At 55.4% G+C, this 11165-nt stretch overlaps 2 protein-coding genes across 3 annotated transcripts in view; one reads left to right on the top strand and one right to left on the bottom strand.

Annotated features, from left to right (window-relative positions):
- Positions 1-11165, top strand: part of TBCD (tubulin folding cofactor D) — a 120738-nt gene that overhangs the window by 40978 nt on the left and 68595 nt on the right. For both annotated transcript variants that reach the window (XM_037063601.1, XM_037063591.1), the window contains exon 13: positions 529-623. In XM_037063601.1, the coding sequence (XP_036919496.1) occupies positions 529-623 (95 nt within the window). The remainder of the gene's footprint in view (positions 1-528; positions 624-11165) is intronic.
- On the bottom strand, positions 2576-10599 carry ZNF750 (zinc finger protein 750). The gene is made up of 3 exons (XM_037063615.1): positions 10349-10599; positions 3908-5523; positions 2576-3771 (listed from the first exon to the last, which is right to left on the bottom strand). The coding sequence occupies exons 2-3, from the start codon at positions 5347-5349 to the stop codon at positions 3075-3077; spliced, it is 2139 nt and encodes a 712-aa protein (XP_036919510.1). The 5' UTR covers positions 5350-5523; positions 10349-10599; the 3' UTR covers positions 2576-3074.

The following is an 11165-nucleotide window of genomic DNA, read 5'->3' as shown; positions in this document are numbered from 1 at the left end:
CTGAGAGGGGTCAGAAACAGGACATCTGCTCCGCTAACTACAGCTGCGCCTGCTCCCAGGACTGACCGTACTGCCTGCTGTTCCCGGGCCAGGCCCTGTGCTGCAGGACTGCCTGCGTCTCCGAGAGGCACTGCCACCCCCCTCCCCCTGCCCCATCTCCTGAGTGTGGTGCCACTGTCCGTCATCCCCACCGGTCTGCTCACCAGCGGCAGTGTCGGCCCTGGTCAGGCCTGGAGACCTGTGCTGCAGGCACCGACGTCTCTTGGGGGGTGGAGGGAGTGGCTGGTGCCCAGTCGCTGGAGCACCTGCTGTGGTGGGTTCACCAGGACCCGACTCACCACGGGGCCTCTGCAGAGGAGGGGGAGCAGGGCACTGCTCTCCACTTAGACTGGGGTGTTGTTTCCTGAGCCTGCGGATGTTTTAAAAGCCCACGGACGGATGGGTTTTGGTTAAGGTGCAGGGATGGAACTTGGGCGAGCTGGGCCTTGGAGGAAATGCTGGGGTCTCAGGCGCCCTTTGTGTTCTCAGTTTCCAGGAGACAGATGACGCCTGGCATGGTGGGTGCTTGGCGCTGGCAGAGCTGGGCAGGAGAGGCCTGCTGCTCCCTCTGCGACTCCCAGACGGTGAGTACCTGCTGCATGCTGGCTTTGCTTGGTCAGGACTGCTGTGAGTGTGGTGTTTCCCCGTCCCCCCACGTGGCCTGCGTGCACCACACCCTGTCTGCTCCCTCACTGACTGACGTTGTGTTTGCAAGAGAGGATGTGCTGGATCAGCCTCAGCCTTCCTCCTCCCGTGGGCCTTTCTCAGCTCCTCATTGCTGCTTCTCCCTACCGTACAGTTTTAACACCCAGCTGCTCTGCATGCCTGGATTTGGGGGGCACGAGCCTCTGTGACGCCTGAGATGATCTTGTCCCCAGTGTTGATCTTGACAGTGTTCACTGTCATGGGGGTGCTCTGGGCCATTGTGAGTGCATGCACTGCAGCCGTGTTTATCACCAGGAGGGATGTCGTGGTCCAGTGGGAGCCAGGCGTGTGTCGAGTAGTGGGCAGGAGCTTGTCTGCAGGGAGAGGCTGTGGGCCCTGAGTCTGGACCTCGGCCTGTGATGTGTGGTTTTGCTTCCTGCAGAGTGTTGAGTTGCGAGAGAGCGGAGGTGCCCTCCTTTGTCAACCATGTTGGAGTCAGAAACAGAAGAGCCCTGTGTGCCTCTGGGGTTGAACCTCGACAGCCATGTTTGAAGCTGGTGGTGTGTGGTTGTTCTCGATGCTTTAGGGCTCTTTGTAACAGTGACCTTGTGGATGCCCAAGAGTGTTTTGACGAGCTCTGCCTCCCTCAGAGCTGATACCAGTGGTTCCATGTCAGTGAATGTGCTGCAGACCATGTGACCTGTTGAGCACAGTCACTTTGAAATGAGACCGTCTCGCACGCTTTCAGATGGAAGGAGCACACAGAGGGGGGCGGGGGCGTGCTGCCTCCACACCCTGTCCGCTCTGCCTGCCCTGGCGTTCCACAAGCCGCTGCGCACTGCGCGGGGGCTGCCCCTGCACTCACACCGCTGCGGCTCCAGGCCGTTACGTTTCCCGTGGCTGCAAGGTGCTAAGTTTTTCCAAATTATGTTTTAAAGAATTTACATTGTTAGCACAAAGTTGATCAAAACAACAGCCAATACCATTATCCTGGACTGCAGCTCTGAACGAGATGGGTTTTAGGCCGTCCTTTGGTGAGTAGTGCTTATATGTAGGTCGAGGCGAGATTCTGCATCGACATTCTGTTGTATTTTTATTTAAAAAAACTTTACTTTTTAGTGCTGGCCCACAAGCCTTGTTCCACACGCAGGTGGTTGGCTGCTTTAGCCTTGTTCGTCCTCTGACATGACTGGACCCACGTTAATGGGTGACGGCCACCTGCCTGGTTGAGGACTTGCTCCCAGACACTGGGCTGATTCCCACCCTCAGCACCACTGGCTTTGCCAGGGGCCCTTTGTTGACACCCCAGGCAGTCCGGGTGGCAAGTGGGAGAAAGGGCTGTTGTGCAGAGAGAGGGGAGGGGAGCCTGCAATTCAGGCCAGAGCAGTTTTAGGCAGCTGCGGCTCTGGAACCTCCTCTGAGGCCTGAGGGCCCTTTGGAGAGTCTGCAGGGAGCCCCAGGGTGGCGCCCATGCCCAAGCTCAGTGACCACTGGCCTGCATGTGCACCCACACCTTCACACATGCACACACATGCACACATTCTTTTTCTCAGTTTGTTTTAATTGCTGTCTCAGCTCTTGTCTCTTTTTCCATTTTAAGTTTATTATGGCAAAATACACTAAAGTATTATACAGTTCGTGTTTGTCTTCATTTTGTGTACCCTTAAATTTCATCTATGACTTTATTAGAAAATTAGCAGTTCAAACATCATTTTAGGGAGAGGGAAATGAGGCTGAATGAGCAGAAAACCCATTGTAATGTTGTACGGAATAGAATCTAGTGATAACAGCTTCACCGTCAGTGCGCTTCCCCTATTGGAATAAATTATTTGGATAAATAGCCTCTTGTTCGATGTGTGTTATTCAGTCGTAACAGATCACAATGTTTTTGCATATAGCACTTGAATGTTAGCACTGCAAGTGTTTTTTCTGGCATTTCCAGGTACTTCAGAGCTTAGTCGATTTAGTAATACAGTTAGAACAGTATGTTCTCATGCTAAGATATTTATAAGAAAAGTATTTTGAAAAGGTTTTCCATGAGGTGGCTTACACCTGAAAGTTACCTTTTAGCTTTACCTGTTCCGTTTGGTATTTCACAAAAGTAAATTAAAAGCCAGGGTCTAACTTGTCGGTCTTGTGAGTCATTTAAAAGTTCTTACAGCCCCAGTGGAAGGATCTTACAACATTCGTGCTTGGTATTGACAGAAAGTGAACTGAATTGCAGCTTGCTTTCTGTGTGGGTTTTTTTTTTTTTTGAGAAGAGAAAACTGCCTTGTAAAGATCGACCAGACTAAAAACACGAAGGCGCTGCTGCAGGGCTGCCGCTCTGTGCCTTCAGAGCGGCTTGGAGTCCTCAGCCTCTGGGGCTCTCGGCCGGGGGAGCCGGCACACTAAGACATCCGAGTCCTCTTCCGGAGAGTGAGCACTCTGGCTGTGTCGCTCAGCTTTGCCTTCTTAGCTCCCTGCTGGGGCCTCCCTGCATCCCGTGGGCTTGTTCTCTTCTGCGCTTTGGGTCTGAGGTCACTCGGGGACTCTTGGCTTGCTGAGGCACTGAGCGCGGGCGACTCGCGTTGGCAGGTGGGCTCCTGGGCCGCGGGTTCCCCATCGCCCACCCGGACAGGGCCTGGGCTGTAGGCTGCCAGTTGGCAGAGGGCCACGGCCGCTGTCTGCTTCTGCTCGTCACTGTTGTCCGCCGCTTGTGCGTCCTGGGCCTTCCCAGTGGGCCTGGTCACTAGAACCTCATCACTAGGGCCGTTCTGGTTCGTCCCAGTGTGGTCTGGCCCGTCTCCAGAACCTTCTGGCTCGGCCTTCTGAGAAGCAGGAGCGGGTTCTGGTTCTCGTGGCGGGCTCTGGAGGCAGGGCCTCGGCGTCAGGGCATTGCAGGGGTCCTTCACGGAGAGGTTGAGAGGCACGTCCTGAGGCTCTGCGAAGTCTTTGTACACGGGGCTGTGAGTGGCTGCCGGCTTGGTCTCCAGCTTCTTGGAGAGGTTCAGTGGGGCTGTCCTGGAACCACCCTCTGGGCTGGACGGCATGCTGTCACAGGTGCTTCCTGCCTGGGCCGGAGCGCCGGTGCTCACCACTTCGGGGCTGGAAGAGGCAAAGAAAAGGCTTAGTAGGCACCCTGCTTAGGAAAGCTGCTGTGCGACGCTCCTTGAGCCAGTAGCTAAATGAGCACAACCCAGGACATGACTTTGGGGGTTTTGAAAATAGGAGATGTTCTTACCTTTTGGGGGAGTTGTTTCTGTTTTCCAGAGCTTGGGAATGTGGGTGCTCTGTGCTTTTCACGATGGGCTTGAAGGCGGTGAGGCTCTGTTCGGGTTGCTGGAGCCTTCCCAAGGTGCTGAAGGTGGGCTTGTCCGAGGGGCTGCCCAGTCCGGCACATGGCTGGCTTGTCTGTGTGAAGTTGGTGGGACTCGGCCTTCCTGGGGAGCCAGTGGCTGCGCTGCCTGCGCGAGGGCTCATCTTGGTCCCTTCTGTGTCCCTCTGCCTGTCTTTGGGAGGGTCTTCAGCTTCGGGAGTCAGACTCTCTTTGTCAAACTCTGCGTGTTTTTTATGGGAGTCGGAAGGGTTTAACTTGGACGGACTTGAGGCCCGGTAGGCCAGGGCAGCTTCTTCCAGTAGGTGAGAGCTCTGATCTTGTGAAATACTGGTGACAAGTGGGAGTCTGAGACCATAGGAGGAAAATGCAGACTCTGGTCTGTAAAATCCGTAAGGAATTGGCAGATTGGGGTGGTACTGCTGGAAGAGCCTGTAATGGTCGTATGTCGGGGGAGATGGGTTCAAGTGCTTAGGCATTGGCCCTGGGTGAGGCAGGAAATGCCTCTGGTCCTGGGCCCCATAGACTGTCAGCAGGGGGGAGTCACACTCCGGCGAATTCCCAGCTAGTCGGTAGGGTGAGTAGATGGTGGCCAGTCCATGCTCTGTGTAAAAGTGAGGTGGGTACTCGGGGATTGTAGGGTGCACGTAAGGGGAAAGGGCACCAAACCCCTTTGTGGGTGGGATTTTATGTGGGAACTCGGGCGGGAGGAAAGGCGAGCCAGCTTTCCATGGGTAGGCAGGGGCGTGGAATGCAGACTTGGTGTGGAAGGTGGTGGCCTTGGCGGTGGGGCTGGGCAGGGCTAGTGGCTCGGGAGCCTCAGTGTGCTCTGGCCCCTTGAGTCTGTGTTCTCCGACGGGAACAAAGGCCGACGGCCGCACGACACCTTCCAGGGCTGGCTGGGTGCCCAGGGTGGCTTCTGGGGCCGGTCCCAGGCGTGCGGCTTCCTTGTGGGGAGTAGGCTTCTGCCCGGTGCCCTTGTGGGGCCCATGTAGCTGCAGTCCCACGTTTTCCTTGGCATCGTCCTTAGCAAGGCCGAGTGGGAGCTTGGCGTCCAGGTGGGGGAGCCTGTTGGTGGCAGACTTGGAGCACGTGGGCTTTACCGCAGAGTCCGGTGGGTGCACGTGCTTAGGGTCTAGAGAGTTAGATTTGGAGCACTTGGGGACGCGGTCTTGCTCCGACACTAGAGTGATGGAGTTTTTACAGAGACCGTACTTCATGTGGTTAAAGAGATGAGACTTCTCATTGCAGGTGAAGGGACACTGGAAGCACTTGTACTTGAAGGGCTTCCCCGGAGGCCTCGGGATGTAGTGAGGCTTCTTGGGTTTCCGCTCTTTGAGGAGACTCATTTTCTTCTCTCTGGCCGGGGCTCTGGTCTCCCCGTGGCCCGCTCACGGCGGCTCCTGCTCAGTCCACACGTGGAGTGTTGCTGCTTCCCTGCTTCCTTCCTGCCGCCTTATCTGCAGCCAGCTCGTTGCGTGCCAGTCCCGCCTTGGGAGTGCTGCTCATCTGCAGGCCTGGGGCTGCAACGGGAGAGCAGAGCCTTAGTCACAGGACACTGGCTGGAGGGCCAGCAGGGAAAGCCTGTCTTCACCTCGATCGCTGGGGGGTCAGAGCAGAGGTGCCTGGAGAGAAAGGGATACAGCCAGCCCCCAGGGTGCAGTCGGGCCAGCTGCCCCTCCCAGAACAGACCTGTGCTGCCTGGGGGCAGAGAGGACTGGTGTGTGTGTGTGTGTTTGGGGTCAATTCTAAGAATACCTGTCATGATTTGAGTTTTGGGAACCTTTCTCTTGTGACCTGAGGTGTCAGATGCTGGGAGGCCGTGAACTGAGGCGGCTGAGTGACTGGGGACCAGTCCTGCCCACCTGCACAGAGTTCCTGGTCCAAGTCGTGCTACGACGCGGTCTGACTGTGCTAAGGGGCCGTACCTGTACGCGAGTGTTCACTGGGAGCAGCAGGTGGTCACTGTAACATGCAGGAAATGCCCCTTGACGGAGCTGCCCTGTTGAATCTCGTTGTATTCTGTGTGCAGGTATCACCCCCCCCCCCCCCCGAGGCTCCAGTCTGCAGGGCTGCCAGCGCAGCCGCACCTTCTCAGTGCAGGTGGAAGTGGGCCCCGCACACTCGCGGGTGCTGTGCTGCGGTGCTGTCAGGGAGAGCCTGTGGGGCCCGAGAGTTTCTGTTTCTACCACCTTCCTAGGGATTCATGCATGAGCGTCGCTGGGCACCTGCTTTCTTTCCTGGTCTTACCTCCAAGTGGCAGGAGCATTGCCACCCTTATACTCAAGGGAAAGGCAACTGGGGGTGCCTGGTGGGATTGTGGTGGGAGCCCATCCCAGCCTCTGCCCTTCAGCAAGGAGGCCTTGGGCCACCTGGTCTTAAGCCACGCCCACTCAGGCCCTTGACCTGAGCAGGCAGGGCCTCCTGCGCCTGTCCCTCCCCCAGGGCCCTGGGTCCCAGCAGGGGCTGCTGGTGTGGCTGACCTTCAGGTTCCTTTCCCTACCCACCAGTCCTAGGCGTGACAGCAGGTCTCAGCCCTGGCTGCCTTTTGAGGCTGCTGTGCACACCCCAGGGCTCTGGGCCTCCAGGCACAGCAGTTGAGCACACAGCTGGGAGGACCAGCACCTGGAGTTGCTGAGTCCAAGAGAAACGCAGGGGTGGGGGAGGCTGCCCGGAGGTGTGAGGAGTCAAGGCCCAGCATAAAAATGTGAAAAGGAGAAGGTCTTTAGCTTTGACATATTTTCAAGGAGCTTAAAAAACAAAGAAAACGACTTAACAGAACTTTTCAGCTGCATTTTTGCTTTAAGACTTTAGTAGGTGTGATTAGATTTTATGTACAAAGCATCACCTTCTCTACAGGGTGGGGAGACAGACCTGCATGTGGGAAACCTGAGGGACTTGCCTTCACAGAGCAAGGGGTTCCTGGTTGCCACGGCTGCCTCTCCCCTCGGGTCCCACACAGGAGGGGCGAGGTCCTGGGCCCTGTGTGGGGGCGGGGGGTGGGAGGTGTGGAGCTCTAATTGTCACTCGGCCACCGTACATTGTGAGAAAGCCATCTGATTTTGTTCTCAGAAAACTGGTTTCTCTGCTCACCTATTCGTATTTCTTAAAAATACAAAGAACCAGTCTCCCACTGACAGGCGCCTCTATGGCACTGTTTCGTCCCCCAGTTCTTTCAGAGCCTGTCTGTCTGTCTGCTCACTGAGGCTGTCTGGGTGGGAGAAGCCTTGCTGATGCCTAAACTTTCTGAGGGTTTCTGCAGAGCTGGGGACTGCAGCCCACGTTGTGGGTGACAAAGCATGTTTCTGGCTGCTCCACAGTGGGGAGAGGGGTCCCTGGGCCTCGCCTCCTGGGACATTCATCAGCGGGCTCTGTAGGCTGCCCCTCCCCTCCTCCCAGCGCGTGCGGCCGCAGGAGCTGCCAGGCCGGGTCCAAGCCAAGCAAATTACGCTTGTAATCATAGCTTTGTGTCTTTCTAATTTCCCTGCTTATTGTAGGAAAAATGCGCAGTGACTCTTCCCAAGTGTTCAGTTCATACCTTGGGGGGCAGATACGCTCTGGGTGATAAAAGCACAATTTCCGTGCGGCCCGCCGGGCCAGCCAGATAAGTCAGCAGGGCCTGTGCCGGCACGTCTCCCTGCACTCTGGTTCTGGAGGCGTGAGAACCTCTGCGAGGCAGCTTCCCAGGGCTGCGGAGGATGTGTCACGGCAGAGACCTGAAAGCGGGTGATTTCATCACTCGCTGCGAGCAGCTTCTTCCCAAGGTGACAGTTGCAAAACCTCGATCAGGTGTGAGCCCAGAGTCCCAGTATCGGGATTCTGCTCGGGTCCACCCCTCCAGCCCGGAAATGAGTGCTCAGCCGAGAGGAAAATCCCCTCTGGACTTAAGAAAAGCGTGTCAGGGTTAGAAGCAGTCTCTTTTAACATAGCTGGTGCTTTTAGGCAGAAATGTGAACAAACCCGCATCGGTTAAGGTTTCTCACAGGGTTACAGGAGGCAAGTTGCGTGTAAGTTAATCAGAGTAGTACCCAAAAGGATACTCTGGGAGGTAATTGCCTCTCTCTTAATGTGTACTTTTTAATCAGTTGTGTCTAGAGTTTCTGTTGTCTGAAGTTGGCCCACAGGACAGTAAACAAGCCCTCGGGACAGCCCCGGGCCAGTGTGGTGGGAGTTGAGGGCCACCCTGGAGTCACAGGCGAAGTCATGGCGTTGACTCGGGAAACTGACCTCTCTTGGCTGCACAGTTGCTGATTCTATAGCAGGGAGCACGGCCGAGGTGGCCGTGAGGTTCTTGGACGGCCTGTAGAGTGTTGTGTGTCTGTGAGTCCTCCTGCCCAGTGAGGTTTACAGGGTGCCGGAACTAAAACTGGGGTCAGATCTTCCCCCCAAAGGGCATTGTTGCCCAAACAGTACAGTCCGTAGCTTTAACTGTTTGTAGCAGGTGGGTCTGCATTCCCGGGGAGTTTTTCCTGTGGGACTTCAGAGGGGTCCTTGAGCCCTTTTTTGGGGATGCATGTGTCTGGTTAACACGGTGCTGGAAAGCTGTGCAGTGAGAGGTTAGTAAAATGAGACCCTGGGACTTGGCTTTGGCTCGGCATCTGTGCAAATTCGGGTGTTTGCCATTCCTGAAAGATTTACGTGACAGTGTTTTTGACCCTCCTGCACGCCCAAGGCTGCCTGCCCTGACTCAGAGAGGAGCCAGTGTGAGTGCCCTGCGCACAGACCCACCCTCACGGGACAGAAGAGCCTTTCAGATAAAGTACCTGGTGCCCCTGTCCACACTGGGGCAGAGGACATGGACCAGGAGCCCTCACACAGGTCTTCCTACTTCATTTAAAAGTGTGCTTTTTTTGTGACTTTTCAAGCATTTTAAACATCTGCTTAAGCTAAGTCAATTGGCTTTTTTGCCTGTGGGCAGAGCCAGGGGCAGGGCTGTGTCTGGCTCCCCCTTTCCATGAGAGCAGGGCTAGGTACACCAAATTACCCTGTCCTTCTGATGCCCCTCAGTCTGGACAGTTAGCTTGGCTGCTCACGGTTAGCATGACAGTGAGTGGCCGGCAGATGCAGAGTGTCTAAGGAGCCTGAGCTCTGAAAAACAGATGACAGGAGGAGGCCCTTTTGGAACTTGGGTAGGACACACCAGTGGTCACTACAGCTGAGCTCTGGGGCAAGGCGCTGCGCCTGTCCTGCGCGTGCGCCCGTGGGCCGGACTCGGGCTGCAGGACTCCTTTCGGCAAGTCCAGCTGTCTGGCCGAGGGCCTCGTCAGGCGGGACGCTGTGAAGGGCATGCTATAATTACAATATTGTGAGGTGGCGTTGTTGCGTAACTCAGGGACACACCATTGTCGCCTACCCACTGGGGTGTCGCAAGAACAAGATTTGTGAGTTTTACTCCAATTGAGCTTTTCCAGTGATTAAGCGCCACTCCCTCCCAGACTTTTGGTTCTTTAAAATACAGGGCAACCTTAGGGACAACCGTGACCTGGGGGGAGAGGCAGCTCCCTGACGGGCTTGGGAGGACGGGCCCAGGGAGCAAGCAGAGCTCTGACTAGTTTTGGCTGCGGCCCCCCCCTTACAGACAGAGCTCTGGACTGTAGATGCCCGGTTTTAACGTCCAGTGGGCTGTCACTGCAGCCCCGGAGCTCAGCGTTTGTCCCCACAAAACCCAAACCCAAGCCAAACCAGTTCAAAGCATTGAAAGGACTTTGTTCATGCAAAATAAAAACTATGACAGCAAACATAGACAGACTTTGCTTAAGTGAGGTCTGTCTCGGCTCAAACTTGGCTATTAATTTGGGCAGTAGTTGTTTTTATACAGATTTATGAAAAACTTTATAAAGAGGAAAAAACCCTCCTTTTCTATATACAAGGATCTTCTTCAGTTAAGCTTTTTTTTTGAAACTCATGCTAGAACAGTATTTATTTTAAACTTTAAAACTTTAAAAGGCTCTAAAATTAAAGAAACTGTAAATTAAAACCAGCAATGGTGTAATCACATACAAGTATATATATGACCTTTTATGTTGAAACTTACCATAGTTTATTTTTAAGGTGAGCAACAGATAAGCAATAATAAAAATTTGACTTTTGTTTTAAACTTTATGGGTTTTATAGTAGAAATGAGGACTTAATTTCTAGGTTAGCTTCTTCACAGGCTGAGAACAAAGCGTAGCCTTGTTAAGAGTTTTGTAATCGAGGTCTGCTCTGCAGTGATGCACCTGCTGGGTCCTGAGTAGTCCTTAGAGACAGCAGGGCAGCAGCCGATTCACTGAGGCAGATCTTTCAGGACCCAGCTGAGAGTTGTTTTGGAAGAAAAGGTGAATTTGAGAAGAAATGGCAGGTACTCACCGGAGGCAGGCAGTGCAGGAGCGGCAGGCAGCGGGCGGCGGGCGGCGGACAGTGCCCAGGAGCAGGACTGTCTGAGCCGGCTGCTCTGTGAGACTGAGCGGCCGCCCCGGTGGGAGGGGTTTAAGTGGAGGAGTTGAGCCCTCGGGGCCTAGAGATGCACCTGATATTCCTCCTGCCCGCAGCTACGATTCATGTGTTGGCTCCCACGTGTTTGCACCACTGAGCTGCCTCAGAGCAGCGTCACCCATGGGCCAAGGCAAGCACCACAGTGCACCTCCCGGAAGCTCCCTGCTCTGGCTCGTGAGTGCCATGTTAGTGCCGGCCCGGTGTTCAGGCCAGAGGGTTCCGATGTGTCCCCCATAAGGACAGAGGTGAATACAGTGCAGGTCAGGCTCCAGTAAGTCTGCGATGTTGTAATAGAGACAGTGTGGGAGACCTCTGCGCCCAGCTCCGGTGCGTGTTGGCAGCTGGGAGCCGCCAGTCAAAGCCGCGACTCTGCCTGTAGCGTGTCTCCCCACATGTCATCCTGGAGCTGAAGGAGCTGGGAGCTGTTGCCCTGTGCCCTGGGCCCTGTGCCTGGCAGTCTTCGTCCTTCCTCCCCCTTGAGGGCTGGGAGGCAGGGAGGCAGCCTCTGCGGGCCTCGCCTCGCCTCGGGGACCTGCCAGCGCACGCCCAGGACCAGCACTGCGCTGAAGCCCACAGCCGGGCGGGACGGCAGCTGCCCTGGGAATCAGCTCCGCACCCCTCTGACCTTTTCTTTCCTTAAAAAGTAACTAAGACACTTAGACTCTGACCCTGCTTGTCCCTCTCCCTGCTT

The sequence above is a fragment of the Sturnira hondurensis genome, unplaced genomic scaffold, assembly GCF_014824575.4.
Source record: "Sturnira hondurensis isolate 20B ecotype Veracruz unplaced genomic scaffold, ASM1482457v3 Scaffold0001221, whole genome shotgun sequence".
Classification (NCBI taxonomy): Eukaryota; Metazoa; Chordata; class Mammalia; order Chiroptera; family Phyllostomidae; genus Sturnira; species Sturnira hondurensis.
The sequence above is the reverse complement of the archived record's forward strand: the minus strand, read 5'-3'. Positions and strand labels throughout refer to the sequence as shown.

Excerpts from the sequence above, each read along its gene's own strand:
- ZNF750 (XM_037063615.1), bottom strand. The coding sequence starts at position 5,349 with ATGAGTCTCCTCAAAGAGCGGAAACCCAAGAAGCCTCACTACATCCCG. Across the intron at positions 3,772-3,907 it reads AGAAACAACTCCCCCAAAAG|CCCCGAAGTGGTGAGCACCG; the intron begins GTAAGAACATCT and ends TGCCTCTTCCAG.